General features: G+C 54.7%; 2 protein-coding genes across 2 annotated transcripts in view; one reads left to right on the top strand and one right to left on the bottom strand.

Annotated features, from left to right (window-relative positions):
* The window catches only part of PCIF1 (phosphorylated CTD interacting factor 1), a 14,792-nt gene extending 2,117 nt beyond the window's left edge, over window positions 1–12,675 (top strand). The window contains 17 exon segments of the mRNA XM_014591603.2: window positions 1,379–1,549; window positions 3,049–3,191; window positions 3,278–3,402; window positions 5,223–5,307; window positions 5,310–5,350; window positions 5,458–5,588; window positions 5,674–5,828; window positions 7,555–7,702; window positions 7,798–7,881; window positions 8,159–8,258; window positions 9,537–9,699; window positions 10,364–10,536; window positions 10,669–10,755; window positions 10,836–11,020; window positions 11,709–11,802; window positions 11,886–12,061; window positions 12,161–12,675. Of these exon segments, the coding sequence (XP_014447089.1) occupies window positions 3,068–3,191; window positions 3,278–3,402; window positions 5,223–5,307; window positions 5,310–5,350; window positions 5,458–5,588; window positions 5,674–5,828; window positions 7,555–7,702; window positions 7,798–7,881; window positions 8,159–8,258; window positions 9,537–9,699; window positions 10,364–10,536; window positions 10,669–10,755; window positions 10,836–11,020; window positions 11,709–11,802; window positions 11,886–12,061; window positions 12,161–12,392 (2,103 nt within the window). The 5' untranslated portion in view covers window positions 1,379–1,549; window positions 3,049–3,067 and the 3' untranslated portion in view covers window positions 12,393–12,675.
* Window positions 12,676–13,265: 590 nt separating this feature from the next.
* ZNF335 (zinc finger protein 335) overlaps window positions 13,266–21,613 on the bottom strand; it is a gene marked incomplete in the record, with an annotated part of 18,834 nt that continues 10,486 nt past the window's right edge. Inside the window, 15 exon segments of the mRNA XM_027775732.1 lie at window positions 13,266–13,685; window positions 13,781–13,862; window positions 13,941–14,006; window positions 14,091–14,174; window positions 14,318–14,395; window positions 14,490–14,593; window positions 14,732–14,886; window positions 14,963–15,105; window positions 15,833–16,207; window positions 16,286–16,397; window positions 17,427–17,686; window positions 19,160–19,254; window positions 19,390–19,483; window positions 20,569–20,801; window positions 21,511–21,613. Coding sequence (XP_027631533.1) covers window positions 13,558–13,685; window positions 13,781–13,862; window positions 13,941–14,006; window positions 14,091–14,174; window positions 14,318–14,395; window positions 14,490–14,593; window positions 14,732–14,886; window positions 14,963–15,105; window positions 15,833–16,207; window positions 16,286–16,397; window positions 17,427–17,686; window positions 19,160–19,254; window positions 19,390–19,483; window positions 20,569–20,801; window positions 21,511–21,613 — 2,112 coding nt within the window.

Genomic DNA, 21,613 nt, shown 5'->3' on the forward strand with positions numbered 1-21,613 from the left:
CGGTTCGAGTCCTGGACCCGGTGGCTTAAACTCACGCCGGTGCGTGTGTGTACATGCCCAAGATCCTGAGAGGAGAGTGGAGGAGGAGGGATTGCAGCATGGCCGTCCCCCTGGGGGGGTGATTTCTTGCTTTCTGTCTGTCTGTCTGGCTCTCTCTGGAGAGCGCCCATGCCCTATAGCAAAAACCTCTCCAAAAAAAAATTTTAACTTTATTTTGGGGGAGAGGTTTTTGCTATAGGGTGCGTGTGCTTGCCAGAAAGAGACAGAAAGTGAGAAATCACCCCCCAGGGGGAATGGCCACACCACAATCCCTTCTCCATTCTTCTCTCGGGATCTGGAGCATGCATGCACACGCGCCCAGCGTGAATTTAAGCCACCAGGTCCAGGACTTGAACCATGGTTGACTACATGGGAGTCCAGCAACATAGCCATTACGCCAGCTGCTGGTCCCTTAACTTTATATATTTAACCAGACAGGGAGAGAGTGAGCATGAGAGAGAAAGTGAGAAAGCAAACCACCAGGTCCAGGACTCAAAACTACGGTCAGCCATGTGGAAGTCCAGCGCCCTTAACTACAACATCTGCTGGCCCAATTTTTTAAAAAAATTAATTGTTAAAAAAGCTTTAATTTTTAATGATGTAAACGTGAGCAGATTAGGCATCCTCAATCTCCATTCCATTTTTGGGTGCATTTATAAAAAAGATTCTTGTGGACCTTCCCTCCCTGTTTTTGGCTCTTGAGATGCGGAATTATGTCCAGAAATCTAAATTTTTATACAAGTTCCCACAAGATTCCAAAGCAAAGCTGACTTTGGAAATACTGCAGTGTCCCGATTTGGCCTCATGCTATGCTATGCTGCCTGTGCTGCAGAGTTCATCTGCCTAGTACATCAGTATCTCAGGATATCTTTTAGGAAAAATAATTGTCAATAAAGAGAAACAAGATGCACAATACATTGGCATGTTTTCGTTTTCCTTAAGACATTCAAAATACTGTGGCTTTTACTCAACTGTGGGTGGCTTGTAACTGTACCTTGTATCCATGAAATATACATTCACTTTTTTCTTGTCTGAGACTACTTTGGTTGACTGGACCAGCTACTTCATTTGTGGGGCCCAGTGTGCAAAATGAAAAGGTGGCCCCCTTGCTAGGAAGTTTTTAAACATATTAAGGCAGTGACGGCAGAGCATTAAACCAAGGTCAGGACCCTCTTGAACAGGCCCCGTCCACCTGTGCAGGTTGCATGCCCAGGAAGGCAAGCATAATTTTCATCCCCTGAATCAAGATGCCTCTAGTCTATCCTAACGTATCCTGGGGACCCCCCAGCTTGTCATGTAGCATTTCACCAGTCTGTGACTTTTTTTTTTTTTTCTCCAGCTGCTGATAACGGGAATCTCTTGGTACCCCATCTATTCCACTGCTGACCAGTCCACCCACCAGTGCTGAGCCTCCCTGCAGGCTTCTCCCTGCCTCTGTGGGACCCTGTGACGTGGGTCCTTCCAGCTGAGGAAGAAAACTCTCTCATGCTAGCGTTGCAGACCCCAGAGGGTGAGAGAAAGGGGGACTTCATTCGGCTTCGAAAACAGTGGGCTCAGCTCCCAAGGCACCAGGAATTCTTCCCCAGAGAACCAAGGCAGCTCTGGCATTTTGTTCCCTGGTTTTGAGTACTGCTGCCAAACCTTTTGTCACCAAGGCCCTCTTGTGTTGTATATACATACATCCTGCTGCCTCCCGCATTTTGGTCTAATGAACTACTGATGAAGTAACCATTCACTTTGCTCTTTCCAAATTAACAAAGACGTCTGTGACTGAGTGTACAATAAAATCCGTGTCTCAGTGAATCCTATGATGTCGTCAGCAGCAAGCCAGAGCTTCTGATCAGCATGAGATAATCAGCGTGACCACAATGAGTTGATAAAATCTCAGTACACAAAGATAATCGATGTTTAAACCAGCCTTTGTGGTCTTATTGGGGGTGTAGGTTTGATTTGTTTTGGGTGTTGTAACACATTGAAAACCACTTGTAGCATCATTAGTCGGGTCTCAGTTGACGCTCAGGGTGTCTAACAGCACCAAGCTGGGGACCACCTTGGCCATGGGGACCTATGCTTCAGGTGGGGGTTGTAGGGATTACGAATCTGAAGACATTGGTCTCCGTTGGTATCAAAAGTAAATTTTCACCTAAGGATTACGAAGGACTGAGTACGGTCACCCTCCATTGCACTGACTCTTTTAGCAATTTAGCAAAGTTATTGCTTCTCGCCAGTAAGTGTAAAATGAGACAACCAGTTAGGTTCTGTGTCCCGGCACTAGCTATGCTTTGATTTTACTGAAAACCCCATCTCCTAAGAGGAGTTATATTCCTTATAAGAATAGCTTCTCAGGCAGACCCTGTCTGTCCTGTTTGCTGCTCTGAGTGCTTTGTACATAACTGCAGAATGAACAGAGCTCCTGTTGGGTTCAGGTATCTGTACTGAGCTCTGGAGAACACTGAATTAGACCAAATTCCTGTTCCTGTAAGTTCTGACAGGCTTAATGGTAGACAAACCCAGTTGGAAGACCACAATACAGCGGTCTCTTGGAGGGGACAGTAGGATGCTGGTCGTGGCAATTGAATGAGGGTTAGTGGTAGAGTACATCATGAATCTTGACCTGGTCTGAAGAAGGGAGGTATCCAGAAAAGCTTCTCTGAGAATTAGTGTTAAAGCCAGAGCTACAACAGAGGTGCTCGTGGCACTGAGGAGTTGGCCGGCCACCTGGCCTGGGGAAGGGAGGCAGAGGGTTCCTGGAGCATGTGAACCAAGTGGCAAGCCAGGCTGAGGACTGGCAGAGGGTATTTCTGGAAGAAGGTACAGCAGGAGTCCACTCATTCTCACAGTTGGAGGAGCAGCTTAGATCCCAGGACTCTGGCGTCATGTTGGCCCACCAGGACGGGGCTGGATTGGATTTCTCCATGTCTGTGGGTGGTTCCTGGGGTCCTCACTGGGTTCTAGTTGGTGCATGGGTAGGTAGGGGTGGAGCTGACACTTTGGTCCTCTGTGTGGCAGGTCCCTTGTGGGTGCTGAGATGGCCAATGAGAATCACGGCAGCCCCCGGGAGGAAGCATCCTTGCTGAGCCACTCCCCGGGCACCTCCAATCAGAGCCAGCCCTGTTCTCCAAAGCCAGTCCGCCTGGTGCAGGACCTCCCAGGTACTGGTGGGAGCAGCAGAGGGTGGTGGGGAGGAAGGGCACCCTGGAGCAGCCCTGACCTGACTTGGTTTCGTGCTGCTTTGCAGAGGAGCTGGTGCACGCAGGCTGGGAGAAGTGCTGGAGTCGGAGAGAGAACCGGCCCTACTACTTCAACCGATTCACCAACCAGTCCCTGTGGGAGATGCCTGTGCTGGGTCAGCACGATGTGATTGTGAGTGCCCACCTTGATGGTCTCAGCTGTTGGCACCAGGGCCTCCCCACATATCCCCTGAGCAGTTGTGCACTTAGGTCTGTGCTGGCAATGCAGACACAACAGGACGGATGCAGTCCTTACCCTTGTGGCACCTGTACTCCAGTGGGGGAGCCTGACAGGCTGGCGGTTGTAACGGTGTAGGATGTCAAACTGGTGCCACGCTTTGGGCGCTATGCCACAGATGCAAATGTGAGCCAGACAGACATGCTCCCAGTCCCCAGAGGGTGCTCTTTCTCCCAGAGGGGGACAGTAGGATTAGAGCTGTGTATCTGTAGGGAGAATACCTGAGTATGTCAGGGATCCAGACCTGGTCTGGGGAAGGGAGGGGTCTGGGAACTGAGAGTTAGTATTTTTGTTGTTATTTTTTAATTTGCTATAGGGGCACATGAACTAACCAGAGAGAGAAAGTGAGAAAGCAAGGTACCAGTTCCGGGACTTGAACCATGGTCGGCCACGTGAGATTCCAGTGCTTTCATCACCATGCCACCTGCTGGCCCTGAGAATTAGTGTTTAAGAGAGAAGGTTAGCTACAGGAGAGTTGAAGAATGAGAAGCGTGTGCTAGGAACTGAACTGTTAATGTGAGGGGAGGTACAGGCCTGGGCCGGCTGGTGGGAACATGGGCTTTTGTGTTTCTCTCAGTGGGGCAGCTTCTCTACTGGCACCGTCTAGTCTTCTGGCCTTGTTGTGGTTTTGGGAACTGGGTCCCACATGACTGAGTAGTTCAAATCATGGCCTTGGCAGCTTGAAAGAAAAACATCAGACCCATGAGTATATGTGCCTTAAATCCTGACAAGATGGAGAAATGGAAAAGTGGCATAAGCATGCCCCATGGGGGATGTCTTCTCTGTCTGTCTGTCTGTCTGTCTCTGGAAAGTACATACACCCTCTGGGGATTAAAAAAAAAAGTCCAGAAAGGGGAACTGATTGGCCCAAGACTTCATAGCTAGCAATGAGCAGAGCAGGACTTGCACTCTGCTACGATCTGAGAGCCGCACTGCTCACCACTGCATACTCTCACCAAAGCAGCTCCTTGCACAGGACCTCACTTTTTAAAAAAATACACATTTCAGGGCCAGCAGGTGGCATGTTGGTTAAGGTGCTGGACTCCCACATTGCTGACTGTGGCTCAAGTCCTGCACCTGGTGGTTTGAAAATCAGAACAAACAGATAAGTAAATAATTAAAAACAAAAAATCATTTCTTCAGTTTTCTTTTTGACTTTCATTGTGTGTTTTAAAATAATTTTTATTATTAGTATTATTTTTAATTTGTTGAGAGAGAGACAGAGAAAGGGAAAATGAAAAAGCAAGCGTCTGGGTCTGGGTCTTGAACAGTAGCCAGCCATGTGGTAGTCCAGTGCCTTAATCACCATGCCACGTGCTGGCCCTTCATTCTATTGTTAAGGAAAATAAATGAACATATATTGAGTGCTGACCTCATGCCAGATGTCATGTTCACTGGCTCACTTAATAATTTTCTGGATGGAGAGGTAGGGCCTAGCATGGCTGTTGTGAAGGTGAGGGAGTTAGAAAGGCAAGTAATTCTCGGAGGTCACATAGGTGCACACAGCAGGCAGCGGTGGAGTCCAGTGGTTTCTGCCTGTGGCCCACTCCTCTGCTCTTCCTGGAGAAGTAGGAGCCAGTGGGAGAACCGGCCCTACTACTTCACTAACCAGTGAATTCACCGCCCTGCTCGCCCCTCCCAGAGGGCGGAGTACCTCACATACTGGAACTCTTGAGCTGGCCCTGGTTGCAACTCTGCTGGTCTTCTTTCCCCAGTCGGACCCTTTGGGGCTGAATGCCACCCCACTGCCCCAAGACTCAAGTGTGGTGGAAACACCCCCAGCTGAGAACAAGCCCAGAAAGCAGAAAAAAAGCCAAGTGGCAACGGCATGAAGAAGCCCAAGGTGCTTGTCTACGGCTCCGAGTTGGCGGGGCGGGCCCAGGGCACCCTTCTCCAGGTGCAATGGCACTCTACTCACTCAGCATTCCAACGTGATGTCTTTCACTCCAGATTGAAATCCCCGTGACACCCACTGGCCAGTCAGTGCCCAGCTCCCCCAGTGTTCCAGGAACCCCAACACTGAAGATTTGGGGTACATCCCCTGAAGATAAACAGCAGGCAGCTCTCCTCCGACCCACTGAGTGAGTCCCTACTGATTGGCGTGGGGGCACTGGGCTGTGGTGGTGGCAGGCAGGGCATCCTCATGGCTTCTGTCTGTGCCCCAAGGGTGTACTGGGACCTGGATATCCAGACCAATGCGGTCATCAAGCACCGGGGGCCTTCGGAGGTGCTGCCCCCACATCCTGAAGTGGAGCTGCTCCGTTCCCAGCTCATCCTGAAGCTGCGGCAGCACTACCGGGAGCTGTGCCAGCAGCGAGAGGGTAACTTCGTTGCTGTTCCCCTTTGCAGGAAGTAGGGCTTTGCCAGGCATGCTAGGGGATGGTGCAGTGGAGTCCATTGGTTCTAGGTGTGCGCTGTGGAGGGGACAGTCCTGCTGGAGCCCGAGCCTGCTAAGTGGTGCACGTTGTCTTGGGCTCATCGCTCAACCCTCTGCACTTTGGTTTCTTCATCTGCAAGATGGGCAGCGACAGTGCTGGCGTAGGGAGGGAGGGCTGGGACTGACTGACAGAGGGGACCGTCATTACCAGAGTGCTTACAGCTTACCAGGCACTGTGCAACACCTTTGTACAGATCTGTAAGAGAGCATGAGAGTGAGAGTGCTTGACTAGTAAATGGCGCGATGGCTGGTGCTGCTTGGTCCCAAATGGTTTACTACGTGGTTCGAGTCCTGGACCAGCTGACTTGAGAAACATGTAAAGTGTGTATGCCTGTGTGCTGAGTCCCAATGGGAGGGAGAAATGGAGAAGAAACTGTGGTGTGACCATGCCCTATGGGGAGTGCTTCCTCAGCAGGCATGTGCCCTCTTGTACAATTTTTTTAAAAAGTCAGAGTACTGGGCCAGCAGGTGGCGTGGTGGGCTCCCACATGGCCGACTGCAGTTCAAGTCCCAAACTCTCTTGCTCTTTGTCCCTCTCTGGTCAAATTAAAATAAATAAGTAAAATAAATAAAATAAAGTTAAAAAGTGAGAGTACTTACACTTCATGGGACTCCCCTGCCCTCGCCACATGGGTTTTTGCTGAAGAGCACATGCACTTGTCAGAAAGTGAGAAAGCACAGGACTTGGCCACACAGCAGTCCCTTCTCTATTCTCTTAGGATTTGGGGTACACGCACACACACACGTGCTTGGTGTGATTTAAGGGGCTCTGGGACTTAAACTGCTGTTAGCTATGTGGGAGTCCAGTGCCTTAACCACCAAGCTACCTTCTAGATATTTGCTATAGGGCTGTTTTGTTTTGTTTTGAATTGCCAAAGTGCACATGCAGCTTGCCAGAAAATGAGTGGGAGAAAGCACTCTTAAGTGGGGCATGGTCACAGCACAACCCTCTCTCCATTTCTCTACCTTGTTGGGATTTTAGGCATGCATGTATATCTGCCAGCGTGTTTAACCTCCAGGACTGGGGTGTGTACCGCAGTTGGCCATGTGGGATCTGGCTCCCTTAACCACTAGGCTTTTGGGGCTGGCCCTCATAGATTATAAGGAGTAAGTGAAATGGTTAAGTACTCAATAAAGTACAGCTTTGAATTTTTGTAATTAGTAAGTAAACCTGGTGAATTGTGCTTAAATACTCCTCTTCCCACCCCCCTCTCCTTTTTTGTAACTAGTGATTCAAGGGCTAGTTCTCTAGCCTAGTGGTTAAGGGAGCCCGGTCCCACACATGGCTGACTAGTTTAGCTCCCGCCCCCAGCAGCTTGAGGGCATATGTGTGCATGCCTCATATCCTGACTGGGTGAAGAAATGGAGAAGGGATTGTAGTGTGACCATATCTTATTGAGGTGTACTCCCTCCATCACTCTCTGGCAAGTGCACACATCTGGCAAAATAGGGGGGAAAAAAATGAATAGTGATTCTCAGAATAGACATTGAAAAATGCCTAGAATATTGGCGGCTGGTGGTCCTGTTTACTGCCCAGCGTGGTGGCTCACATGTCTGAGGCCCAAGTGGAACCTATCAACTAACTCGGGCCTGGACTCTCCTGTTTGCAGGCATTGAGCCTCCTCGAGAATCTTTCAACCGCTGGATGCTGGAGCGCAAGGTGGTGGACAAAGGATCTGACCCCCTATTGCCAAGCAACTGTGAACCAGTTGTATCACCTTCCATGTTCCGTGAAATCATGAATGACATTCCCATCAGGTACCGCCCCTCGACTAGGGATGCCCCTGAGCCATTCAGTTTGTCTGTTTCCGAGCATCCATAGAAGGGCTCTAACTGCCCCCTCTCTAACTTAGGTTATCTCGAATCAAGTTCCGGGAGGAAGCCAAGCGCCTGCTCTTTAAGTACGCAGAGGCTGCTAGGCGGCTCATCGAGTCCAGGTTTGGCTCTCTCCCTACCCTGAGTAAGATGGGTCTTGGATCAGCGGGGATGGGAGTGGGGGGCGGTTAGGCTACCCAGTCCACTCTCACACAGGGCCGTCATTGCTCTTGGTGACACAGTGGGCTAGGTCCCAGAGGCAGAACAAGGGCTGAGACAGACCTAGGGGCCAGTGCTCAAGATGCCAGTGGAACTGGGAGTGTGGAGGATCGAACGTAGACCCCAACAGCCAGCCCCTGTGCAGAGATGAGCCATCTCTGTCCTGCCCTTGACCTGCAGGAGTGCATCTCCCGACAGCAGAAAGGTGGTCAAGTGGAACGTGGAAGATACCTTCAGCTGGCTTCGGAAGGACCACTCAGCCTCCAAGGAGGATTACATGGTGAGGGGGCCCTGAGTGAGGTGGCCACTTCCTCTAGGAATCCTACTCAGCCTGTCTAGGCTGGGCAGGGCCTCACACTGCAGCTTGTTAAATAACACAGTAGACCTTTGAGACCCTGCAGTTCCCAAACCCATGACTATGGAACTGTCACTCTGGGCTGCTGCTTGGCTTCTTCCCAAGGACACTTCCATGAACTTTTTTTTTTTGAGAGATTTTTGCTATAGAGCACTTGTGTTTGGTGGAGAGACAGAGACAGAAAGCAAGAAATCACCCCCTGGAGGAATGGCCATGCTGCAATCTCATCTCCATTCTCTCTTCTCCTCTCATGATTTTGGGCACGCACACACACACCCTGTGTGTTTCAAGCCTCTGGGTCTGAGGCTCAAACCATGGTCAGCCATGTGGGAGTCCAGCGATGTAACCTTACACCATCTGCTAGTCCCATCCATGAACATTCTTAATGGAGTCCTGTGTCAGGCCCCACACAAATAGCTGCCTTTCCAACTTAATGACTGTTTAGCATTTCCCTGGGTAGATTTTTAGAAGTTGAGAAAGTGTGTTTTTCTGGGGTGTGTATTCATATCATGGTTAAGAGCTACCATCAGATTTAATTTCCTACCCTGTGTGTCTAAAATATTTTTTTCTGGCCTAAACTTACTGCTTCTTAATCCTCTCCACCAGCACTAGTGTTCAGGACCATTTTTCACAAGAGACAAGGTTTTGCACTTCACTATAGTAACTGTTTTTGACACAAAGAATGACAAAGGTAGGTGTTCTCACTAGCCAGAGTGACTCACTTTCACTCTTCAGTTTCACACGTGATTCATCAATATTCAGATGCCTACAGTCATCCTCACAAGTAGCTGGAAGCTCACATTTCAGACCCACAATAACCAAGAACCTGGCTTTGCAGTTCTCTCTCCTATAGACCGCACATACAATGAGCCAGGACTGTTTGATTTGTCTGAGTTGCCAGTCAGTTCCATGGGACCTGCCCTGGTTTAACCCCAACAGATGCCTGCTGGCAGGTACTGGACACTTACTGTATGCCAGGGACCGGGGAAATGACATTTAACATTCAAGCTGCCTTGTTAGGTATTTCATGTTCCTTTGAGTTGAGGAATGAGATTTAGAATAGCCAAGGGGTTTGTGCAGGTGACATGGCTGTAAGTTAACAGCCTGTTCAGGACTTCTGGAACCCAATAGTTCTGTGGTTGCTGCCAGCCCAGCTGAGGCCCGTGGCCTCCACCAGTGCCCTGATGAGGACTGTCTTCTTAGGACCGCCTGGAGCACCTGCGGCGGCAGTGCGGACCCCATGTCTCAGCTGCAGCCAAGGACTCTGTGGAGGGCATCTGCAGCAAGATCTACCACATCTCCCTGGAGTATGTCAGACGGATCCGAGAGAAGCACCTTGCCATCCTCAAGGAAAACAACATCCCAGGTAAGATGTGGGGGTGGGGGCGGGGCAGCGTGATCCAGCAACTCTATCCCAGACTAGCTGAAGGGACAAGTGAGGCTGACCATCAGATCCCAGCTGGGGAGCCTTTTCTTTCCAGGAAGTTTGGGATAGGACTTGTTCTCTCCTTTGGCTGGGGAGTTCCTGCACTCTTCTGGGAAACAGAAGTCATGACAGAGACAAGCCGGAGGTCATCAGGAGGTGGCCTGCGGTAGTAGTCAGGTGGACCTGGGTTCACATTCATTCTGTGCAAGCCTCGGTTTCCCCAGATGGGTAATCCCTGGCCATAGGATTGAGTGAGTCTTCATAGGTAACTCTAATTGCTTGACTCTGAAAGATCCCTAGATAAAGTATACTAGCTCTCCTGGTGAAGGTGACACGCTTCTCATGCGTCTGCCTGGCAGCAAGATCTGTAGACCTGCACCTCAAGACATGGCAGTCTGGGGCCTGCTTCAGGATGGGGCATGTTGACACCAGTTCTGCTCCTGCCAATTGAGTGCTGGTTTTGTTTAGAGTGGATTTTGTTCCTTTTGTTAACACTTCCCTCCCTGGCCATAAAGCACCTGGCACATGTAGGTTCAGAGGCTGGCAGGGTTGAGGATTGGCAGAGGCAGGCCAGACAGCCCCTTACTGCTCTCCCTGCCCACAGAGGAGGTGGAGGCCCCAGAGGTGGAGCCTCGCTTGGTGTACTGCTACCCGGTACGGCTGGGCGGGTCTGCACCCCCCATGCCCAGTGTGGAGATGCACATGGAGAACAACGTGGTCTGCATCCGGTATAAGGGAGAGATGGTCAAGGTCAGCCGCAGCTACTTCAGCAAGCTGGTGAGCGCTGTGGGGGAGGGCCTGCCTGGTGACATGAGCTGGACTTGTCCTTTTCTTGACCAGAGTCCTCAGCAGGAGGCGGGCGGGGTGGGCCTGAAGGACCACTGTTGAAACCCACCACTCTGTCCACAGTGGCTCCTTTACCGCTACAGCTGCATCGATGACTCTGCCTTTGAGAGGTTCCTGCCCCGGGTCTGGTGTCTTCTCCGACGGTACCAGGTACAGGCTTGGGGCAGCAGTGGGGGTGCCTGGAGGGGCAGGAGGCTGCATCCCAGGCACTGACTGTGGCCACTCTGCAGATGATGTTTGGCGTGGGCCTCTATGAGGGGACTGGCCTACAGGGGTCGCTGCCCGTGCACGTCTTCGAGGCCCTGCACCGACTCTTTGGCGTCAGCTTCGAGTGTTTCGCCTCACCCCTCAACTGCTACTTCCGCCAGTACTGTTCTGCCTTCCCTGACACAGATGGCTACTTTGGATCCCGCGGGTGAGGGCTGGGGGCTGTGAGACCCCTTTCTGCCCAGGCCTGGGGAGCTGTCCTCCAGAGCACAGGTCCCACCTCTGCCAGCTGTTCCCTAGCACCTTAGGGCTTTGGAGTCAAGTTGACTTGGGTGCATCTCCACCCTCATCACTTACCAGCTGTGTGACAGGGACACGGCACCTAACTTGGGAGCCTCAGCTTTTTTGTCCTCATAGCTCCTCAGTGAATCAGCTCAGGTTTGCAACAAAATAGGAACACCTGGTTTCAGGCACTGACCGAGGAGTGGGATGGCCAGGCCTCAGAGATCTTATGGGCTAGCAGGGGGCAGAGGGGGAGGGGTGAGCACAGTGACAAGATGATTCGTCTCCAGAAAGAAGACCTGCCAGGCCATCAGGAGGTCCAAAGCCCAGTAGCTGGGGAGATCTTGGTGTGTGGCTTGTGTTGTGGTAGCAAAGGGCTTGGAACTAGGTTTGAACTCCAGCAGGGTTTGGATATGAGTGCCACAGCCCGAGCCTTGGCCTTCATTCAGTGGACACGGCCAGACCTTGTCCCAGGAGGAATTAAGGGTGACTACTGACCTCTGGCCTGGCCAGGGCCATCTCTCTAGCATGGCAGCCTAGGGGTGGGGGCAGCACCCCTTTGTATTTGGGGGACTGGGTCCAAATGGGCTCAGACTCTGTACCTCTGTCCCCAGGCCCTGCCTGGACTTTGCGCCACTGAGCGGTTCCTTTGAGGCCAACCCTCCGTTCTGTGAGGAGCTCATGGATGCCATGGTCTCTCACTTCGAGGTGGGTGTACTGCTGGGCTGGGGACAGACAGGGCTGCCAGCCACCTGGAGGGCAGCCCCGATGTGCCTGTACCCCTCTTACAGAAACTGCTCGAGAGCTCGCCGGAGCCCCTATCCTTCATTGTGTTCATCCCAGAGTGGCGGGATCCCCCAACACCTGCGCTCACCCGCATGGAGCAGAGCCGCTTCCGACGCCACCAGCTGATCCTGCCTGCTTTCGAGCATGAGTACCGCAGCGGCTCCCAGCACGTCTGCAAGAAGTGGGTGCCGGGGAGGGCCAGGGCGGGTGGGCCTGGCTTGCCAGGTGGGGCCAACCAGGCCCGCCGAGCCCCACTCTGAGCGGCTACCTCTGTCTGCAGGGAGGAAATGCACTACAAGGCTGTCCACAACACGGCTGTGCTCTTCCTGCAGAACGACCCTGGTTTTGCCAAGTGGGGGCCGACGCCTGAGAGGCTGCAGGAGCTCAGCGCCGCCTACCGGCAGTCAGGCCGCAACCATGGCTCTGGCTCCTCCTCCTCGTCCTCCTCAGAGGCCAAAGACCGGGACTCGGGCCGCGAGCAGGGCCCTAGCCGGGAGCCTCACCCCACTTAACACATCCTGCGGGGAGGAGGAGCCCCAGGGGTGCTGGTATAGACTGCTGGGCCTTGGGCCTTGGGGGCTGAGTGGACCCCAGGGCCCTCCCCTGGGTGGCTGCAGGACTTGGGCTGCCACTGACATAGGAAGACTGCGGCTGCCAGGGCTTCCCTCCCTGCCCCTAGCCCCCCTCAGCTCACTCCACGGCCCCTGTAAATAGGCCCCTGCCTCCTGTCCCACCCCACCCTGTTGCCATCTTGTTTCATTTGTAAAAGGAAATACAGAAACCCCTCTGAGAACACTTGAGGATCTTGAGGGAAGAGAAGGCTGAGGAGCCTGAACTACTGGGACCACCCCCCATCTCCAGCCCTACCCCCCCCCCGGCTCACCTTCTCATGACCCCAGGCCTTCAGCCCCATCCCAGGGTCCCCACATGATGGGGTCCCTGGTGTTCTCTGCTTGTGCTCAGTGGGTCTAAAGAGCCCAGGACCCTACCTCATCTAGGTCCAGACCCGCTGGGCTGGGCCCACTTCTCGGGAGCAGCCTGATAGCTGGGCCCAGGCCCAAAGCCTGACTTGCTGATCCAGGGCCCCCAGAGGAAGTGGGCAGCTAGGTGTTTGTCGTTGAGGCTTAGGGGCAGCAGCTTTAGAGTGGGCCTCAGGGTGTGGCGCCTGTTCTCTATGTGGGTGCTGCCCAGGGCTCCTGGCTCAGCCATTCCTGTCACCTGTCCACCTGTCCTTTACACCCAGGGTCTCCTCTCCTGTCAGGCCACCAGGGACTGGGCTGCCTCCACCTCTACCCTCAACTATGGGCACTGTTACAGGCCCCTTCCTTTTCCCCAGGCCTGTACCTGGTCCAGGTGGTAGCAGCAAGTGGACAAAGTCAGCTGGCCAGGGCTGGACTCTGGTCCCTTTATTAAGACTGCAGGACCAGTGGGTCCACCCAAACAAAAATAAAGTTCTCTCCCGAAGCCTGCCTGCAGGCCGGGGCACCCAGCATGTCCTGGCTGGGGCCCGTGGCTGCCCCCAACTGCACAGCACAGGTCTGCCCCCTTGGGCTGACAAGATGCTGGCTGTCCAGTATATAGAGACCCTAAGTGGAGTGGGGAGGTGAGTCCTGGAGGGTTCCCCACTCCCAGGAGGGCCGGCCCCAGTATCCATGATCTGCATCAAGCCCCTGGGGCTCAGTCATCGGTCAGGGTGATGACGTCGTACTCGATGCCCTGGTGCTGCAGCTGTTGGATGTGTTCAGGCACTGCCTCCTCTGTGCCAAACAGGCCCTGGGCTTGGGCCATGGCAGCGTCGGCCACTGCTGCCAGGGGAGGGGAAGGGGAAAGCACGGTGAGCCTGGGGCCCTAGGAGCCAGACCTGAGCCCAGCCCCCGAGGTCTCGGGTGCAGCTCCATACCTGTGACGGCAGAGTGTGCCGCAGCCTCGAGCTGAGCCTGTGTGACAAGCTGCTGGCCTGGGGACACAGGCACATACTGTATCTGGAGGAGAGCAGCAGATGAGATGTGGCCCGAAGGAGCCCTGCCATGCCCAGCTCTGCCTGTCCCTCAGGGCCCTACCTGGGACTCCTGGAGGAATGGGGCGCCTTGCTCATACTGGATGTGCGTGATCTGGCCCTCCTGCACCTGCAGAGAGGGAGCCAGGCTGTGACCCCGGGAGGGGGCCGTGGCTGCCTGCCCACCCCCTGCCCCACCTCTGAGCTGGTCTACCTGGATGTGGTGGCCCTCGGGGAAAACCACATATTCCTGGGGAAGCAGGTGCTGGACCCCATCCTGGGAGATGATGTACTGGACCTAAGATAAGGGAGGAGGCCAGTGCTTGGCTAAGGAGGCAGTGAGGACAGGGACACCCACCTCTGTGGGCAGTTAACAAGCGTAACTCGGGGTGGGGTTCGGGAAGTACAGTTCCTCCCAAGGGTGGGTGGGCAGTGGCTCACCTGGTTGTCAGAGGTCACCAGGTGCTGTACTGTCTGACCATCGGCCGTGGTGATCTCTTGGATGTAGGTGGCTTCCTCCTGCCAGGGCCAGGGCAGCTGGAGCTTCAGCTCTGCCTGCCCTACCCCTGCCCATGCCCCTGCCCCATCCTGCCAGTGGGCCCCAGGCTCTTACCTGGTTGGTCACCGTCTGTTCCTGGGCCACGATGATGTGCTCCTGGCCTAGCGCTTGCTGCAGCCTGTCTGGGCCCAAGACCCCGTGACTGGACTGGAGTGCAGCTGCGAGACAGTGGAGGATGCTCACCCAGGGCTCCAGGGAAACCTGAGGTGTCCTGGCCGAGGGCACCCTCTGCGGCTGTAGCTCAGGGCTCTGGACCCACCCTGGTACCCTGCCCCCACAGCCCCAGGGTAACTCACTGTGCAAAGTGGCCAGGGCCTCATCATCGCTGTTCAGAATAATGGTCTGGGTCGGGGCCTGGGCTGGGGCCTGGGTTGAAGGGGTCCCTGACTTCCTCCCGTCAGGACTGTGCAGCCGCTGGATGTGGAACTTAAGGTGCCCGTTACGGTTGAAACTGAGGGAAGGCGGCAGTTCAGTGGTGGCTCCCCAACGCTGCCCAGCGGACCCCACCCTGCAGCACCCGGCCTCACCGCTGCCCACAGAGGTGGCATGCGAAAGGCTTCTCATTGGTGTGGGTGAGCACATGCCGCCGCAGATCCTTCTTGTTCTTGGAGGCAAAGCTGCACTGGCTGCACTGGTGGGGCCGCAGGCTGGCGTGCTGTGCCATGTGGGCCTGCAGGGGGTGCAAGACTGCTCAGGGATGCAGGGAGCCAAAACCCGTGTGCTGAGGAGCAGCTGTCGAGAGCCACCACCTCTGCTTTGGGCCACGTGGGAGATCCTGCCCCAGGCTGCAAACTCAGTTTACCCATACACAGCCTTCGGGAGGATCGGTCCTCTGAAAGCCCCATACCCTAGGTTGGTTAGTCCGCCTACCTGGAGGGTGAGGCTCTCCACCCTGCCCCTCCCTCAGCTCTGTGAGAACACTGCACCTTCAGATCTGAAAACTAGAGACCCCCAGGAAGCCGGGGCAGGCCCACGGTAGACCCTGAGCCTGCCTCCCGTGCCTTCTCCACGTTATCTCCTGCCTGCCTTGAACTTGTGTCCTCGGTACTCCGGACAGCTCGGCCCTCCCCAACTGCGCTCACATCACCTCTGTGCCTTTGCTCTGAGGCAGGCCCGCTCAGCTTCCACTCTTGTGACCTCTTCCCCAGCATCCCTGAGCCCAAGCAGCTTGTCCTCCGTGTGCCTCTACACTGCCCTGCGCTCTGGCTCACTGGGGACAGCCTGGCATTAGTCACCTGACATCCAGTTTGCCTCCCCACCAGACGGAGTGCCCTGAGATCTAGAGCCTTGCTGAGTCATCACTGCCCCAGAGGGCGCAGCACCTCGAGGGGTGCTCAATAAAGGTTTGTCACACAAGTGCTCGGCCACATGTATGACGGAGACATGGGGACACCTACCCGGACCTCGGGCCACTGGCGGGCACTAAAGGGGCAGTCAGGGCACTTGAAGGCACTGGGCCCAGCGTGGGCCCGTTTGTGACTCTCCATCTCTGCTCGGCCAGGGAAGGCCTCGGCACAGATCTTGCAGGAAAACTTCTTTGACGCTCCGGTGGCTGTGGATGGTGGTGAGGGGGGCACTACCAGGCCCAGGGCTTTGCTGGCTGCAGGCGGTGGGGAGACAGAGTTCTGGGGCTCTCCCACCTGGTGGATCTTGGCTGGAGACGGAGGCTCAGGGCCATCTCGGGGCAGCCCCCCACACTGCAGTAGAGGCCACTTAGCTCCAGAGGCCAGGGTGTCTGGACTCGGGAAGGAGATGGAGCCATCTGCAGTCAGCTGTGGAGACCAGGGAGCATGAGGGCCGAGGGAGGGCAGCAAGTGGGCACTGGGGAGGGCTGGCTGCCCTGGCCTCACCTCGATGTGGTGCAGCTGGGTCCCATCAGCAGCCATGATGTAATGGGTGCCAGCTTCTTTGAGAGTGTCACTCACCACCACAGCCTGGGCTGCCTCCCCTGGGGGCTCCTCACTGTGGGCACAGGGAAAGGCAGGGATGAGGCAGGGTTCTAGGAGAGGACAGACGGCATTCCCCAAGGGATGGGCACCAACTGAAGGGTGGCTGCCACCACAGATGGAACCCCGGCTCTGCCCTGTGTCAGCATAGCTGCCATCATCTCTTCTGCAGTCACCACATGCCAGCACATTGTCCTGCTCAGAGAGTCGTGATCCCCATTCCTGAGTGGCAGAGTAGGTGCGAATACAGCAGGGGGCAGGCCAACAGGTGCACCTGCCTTCGTGCACTCAGTCCCTATGGAGGGCCAGGCTGGTGTGGGAGGCAGCCTGGGAGCTCAGGGCAGACGCTGGCCCAGGGGCCCTGACTCCCATCCTAGCCCAACAATCTGGTCCTTGGATTTAGGGCTCTCTGGCACCCTAAGAGTTCAGTGACCGTATAACCATTTCTGCCCTAAACTCACTGCATGAAAGCCAAGTGCAGGTGCAGGCCTTGCAGGTCAGCAGAAGAGTCATCACTTGCTCTAACTGTTAAGAGCTGGAAAACATGGGCTCATCCAAGGCAAAGAGCATGCAGCCTGGGAACCAAAGGGACCAGGGTTCAAGTCCTCCCTGCTGCAGGTCTGACCACAAGCCGGGCACTCAACCTTCATTGCCTGTTTCCTCATGCGTAAAACGAGGGGAATGTGGCTCTCACACAGAGACCATGAGTGTCAAATACCTAGAACATCCAAGTGGATGAAAAGTGGGAGCTCTTAATCTCCTGAGAGGGACAGGCTCCTCTACTGCCAATTGCTTTTCTTTTTTAAAAATAATTATTTTATTTATTTTAATTTGATAGGGACAGAATGACAGAGGAGAGTGAGAAAGCAAGCTGCCAGAGCCAGGACTTGAACTGCGGTCAGCCACGTGGGAGTCCAGCATCCTCAACCACCACACCACCTGCCAGCCCCACTGCAGATTGCTTTTTATGTACTAGGATGTTTAGGGTGAGGAGGACCCAGCCCTGACTGCTCTGGCATACCCATGGGGGGCTGAAAGGTCTCACCTGTAAGGAGTGCCAGGAGCTGAGGTCCCCTCCTCCATAGGGGGCGCTGTGATGACACTGTAGCCAGTGTTCCCAAACGGACCAGGTGCCAGGGTGATCTGCTGCAGGTCAGAGGTGTCTAGCTGACTCTCAGCTGCCACACTGTCCCCTGGCTCTGCCACGTGGAGGGTCACCACCTGTGAAGCAGCCCCTTCAGGGGAGGGCTGCCCACCAGGAGACGCTAACTCTGCTTGCGCGTCCTCTGACTTCACCACGGCCACCTGCAATGGCACCAGAGGCATGATGGGCAGGGTCTGCGGCACAGGAGCTGCTGTTCAAGACCCTTCTCTGTCTTGGGCCTTGAGGGCCACCCACACTCTGGCAGGCCAGTGCTGCCACCACTTGTTTGCACAACCCAGGTTCTTCCTAAAATACACTCTCTCTGAACCCCACTTGGTAACTAGAGATAGACCAACGAGATTAGGGCAGAGTAATCTTGCCGCCTGGGGGACATCTGGCACTGTCTGGTGATACTTTTGGTTATCATGCCTGGAGAGGGGCAGTAATACTGGCATGCAGCAGGTAGAGGCCAGGGATGCTGCTAAACATCCCATTAACAAAAATGATCTGGCCCCAAATGTCAGCAATGTCACAGCCAAGAACCCCGGGGAGAGGGTCACGTGGAAAACAACTTCAGAAAAAAAGAAGAGCTCTACTCTTACATCTTATTCCAAAGTCTGCTTCAAATGCATTAAAGGGGGGCCGGCAGGTGCTGTGGTGGTTAAGGGTGCAGGACTCCCTCATGGCTATCCATGGTTCAAGTCCTGGACCTGGTGGCTTACTTTCTCACTTTCCTTCTCTCTCTCTCTGTCCCTCTCTGGTCAAATTAAAATAAACAAACAAATAAATAATAAAGTTCAACATAAAAAATTTTAAAAATACATTAAAGGTTGAAATGTGACAAACAAAACTCTAAATATACGAAAAGAAAATGCAGATAAGTACTTACAACCTTGGGATGGGAAGATTTTTCTAATCATGACAAAGATTAATTCCAAGAACTTGGAGCTGTGATGTGCTCCTGAGGGAAATCACCTTTTCTTTCTTTTTGAGACAGAGTCTCAAAAGCACTCTGTCTTTTTAAGAGGCTGGGACACAGGGGGTGCTAACAAATTTCTCTCTGCCTGAGAGTTGGGCTGGATCTGCAGGGGCCAGGAGGGTGGTGGGAGGCTGTTCCTAGGCAGCTGATGGAGGAGGGGAGGAGTAAAGGTGAACCTAGGGAGGACATGCAGGCCTTGGGGTGCATGTGCCAAAGCCCAGACTCCTGGGAGAAGTCTGAGCTACACAAAGCCCTGGGAGACTTCATGAAATGAAGGCCCTCAGGAAGTCGGAAGCTGGTTCTGCCCTGGGGGAGCACCCATAGGCTCAGGGTGGCCAGAGCCAGAAGGAAAACTGAACAGGAACAGGGCCCTGAAGTCAGAGGGAGCAGTGTGTCTTCCTTGGCATAGCAGAGGTGGCTGGAAGTTCTGGAGTATGGTGTGGAGATAATTGGGCCTCCCTGGCCTCTAGGGCCCATGCTGCCATGCCTGGTCCTGTGCCCGCCTACTTTCTTTCAGTGGACCTGCTGGCTCGCCTCCTTGGAGCTCCCAGCAGTCAGAGCAGGCTGGATTCAGTGTTCTCCTCCATCCCCAGCACCCGTGCAGAGCTAGGCACCTAAGGTAGTGGGCAGGAGGGGCAGTCCCCAGGCAGCTCACCTGCAGGGCGGTGCCCCCCAGTTCCCGCTGGGCACTCATGTTCAGCAGCAGATCCAAGGCTGTCTGGGTGGCCATTGCAGCAGACTCCTCAGCTCCTGGGTGGGGTGGGACCTGAACTGAGAAGGGGCTGGAAAACTGGCACCAGAGGCCACCCTCCCTGCTTCCTGCCTCCACTGGTATGACCTCTGCCCAGGCCCCACCCCACGCACTCACTCTCCCTCAGAGCTCACCTTGTTGGTAGATGATGGTGGCGCCACCCAGGGTGTCGGAGCAGAGCAGTGAGGGTGTCTCGGGTGACTGAAAAGGTGCTGGCTCGGTGGGGATCTGTGGAGGGTGGAGAGGGCCAAGTTTGAGACCTCGACTCACTGCCATTTCTAAGGCCCTCCGATGGGGCGCCCGGCTGTGCTGCACATCTGTTGGCTCATCCCTTCATGACTACATCTCAGACATGCCTGCGCAGTGACGGACCACCCAGCGGAGGCTCAGAGGTGACAGGCTGCCCTTGGAACCCACTCCTTGTAACTTGGACCCAAGGCTGTCTGGCTCCAAAGCCTGGGTTCTACCAGCACTCTGGTAGAACCAGAGTTCTCTGGGCTGTGTGGGCTCACACAGCAGAGCGTGCTAGCACCGGCCCTTCTTCTTGCTAAGAGAACTCTGAAATTCATCAGCCAGCCATGTGCTCCACTACAGGACCACATTCCTCAGCCCCTCTTGCAGTTAAAATGTGGCACGTGGCTAAACAAAGCATTTCTGTGACACTGGTAAAATTCATGAAGAAGACAGAGATGGCAAGCATCTTTTCTGCCCTCCTCCTATCCCTTCCTCCTGTTTCCTGGTGAGGATGTGGCTGGTGCTGCTGGTTCTCCTGCAGCCATCTTGGACCATGAGGCAACCACAAAGATGGACGTCATCTGCCTAGGATGGCTGGGCAAAAACAGTGAGAAAGCTTGGTCCCTACAACTACGTCACTCCTAGACTGCTGACCTTTCAAGTTCTTTTGAGAGAATAAGTGATATTTTCATTTTCTTTTTTAAAAAAATATTTATTTAGTTTTGTTATTATTTTTGATTTGACGAGAGAGAGAGAGAGAAAGGGAAGACAGCAAATTTCCAGGTCCAGGACTCAAACTGTGGTCACCCATGTAGAAGTTCTGTGCATTAACCACCACGCAACCTGCTGGCCGCAGTATTTCCATTTTCTATCACTAGCACTGGAAAGTACCCCACTCTACCTCGCGGTGGCATTTCTGGGATTCAGCTGGTCTTTACCACACTCTAGAGAGTCCAGGGCCTTTTGCTGGACCTCAATGTGCAAAGGAAGGTGCTGGAGCTGGAGAGGTGACGTCACAGTGCCGCTCTGGCCCGCCCTCCCGAGCCCCTTCCATCTGCTGCCTTGGTAGCTGTGCTTACCTCGGGAGGGCTTGGGGAGCTGGTGGGTGGTCCAGGGGCTGCACTGTGCTGCTGCTTTAACTCCTCAATCTGCTGCAGAGAGAAGAAGGGGCGACGGCGGGAGGGGGGCTCCTCAGGGTGGCGCCGCCCCCACTCCTCAAAGCTGCTGGCGTGGCGGCAGCGCACGTGCAGGCGGAGGTTCTTCTTGTGCCGTGTGCTGAAGTGGCAGTACTCACAGGCGAAGGGCTTGGCTCCTGAGGGCAATGTGGGGATGCTTGTGCCCAACCCCCTCCAGGAAGCCTTCCCTGACCCCAGGACCTCTCCGACTGCCTCCCTGATTCATTCTCCTGCTCGGGACACACAAGCTGCCATCTGTTCCGGTGGGCTGGACAGACATGAATCAGGGCTTCCCCCTGCCCTCACAGCTTTTTAGGGTCACATGACCACATACTGCTCTTGTGAGATACCTCTCCCAGGTGGCAGGAATCTGGCACTAGAGCCTCTGGCTCATCCCCTAGTATGCCGCCAGAGGACCAGGCCCAAGGAGGACAGAGCCCCACCTCTGCAGCTCGCCCTCACGGCCAAGCACACAGCAGCCCTGCTGCCACTCCTGCTGTGAGTGGGCTACGTGAGCCGTCTCTAGCCCCAGTATACACGGGGAACTCACTTCATAACCCCACTGGGATGTGAGGTTATGATGTCCCACTTTTGATGTCCCCATTTTATGACTAAGGAAGGCTCAGAGAGGGCAAGCAGCTGGCCTGTGGCCACCCCAAGAGGGCCCAGCTGAGTCGGACTGGGAGCCCAGGCCAGGGAACACATCCACAGGAAGTTTCCTGTCCAGCCAGAGGACTTGGCTGCTCCTGTGGCCTGGATGCTGAGGGGAAAGGACGAGGACAGGAGGCGAGCCTCCAGAAGGGGGCTTGGGACTGGTGAGGTGGGGCTGGAGGTGCCAGGCCTGACCTGTGTGCTTGACAGCCACATGGGACAGCAGGAAGTCCTCTCGGAAGGTGCGATAGGGACAAAAGCTGCACTTGAAGGGCTTGTCGCTGACATGGGACAGCTG

This window comes from Tupaia chinensis, unplaced genomic scaffold (assembly GCF_000334495.1).
Source record: "Tupaia chinensis unplaced genomic scaffold, TupChi_1.0 Scaffold000602_1, whole genome shotgun sequence".
In the NCBI taxonomy this organism is placed as follows: domain Eukaryota; kingdom Metazoa; phylum Chordata; class Mammalia; order Scandentia; family Tupaiidae; genus Tupaia; species Tupaia belangeri.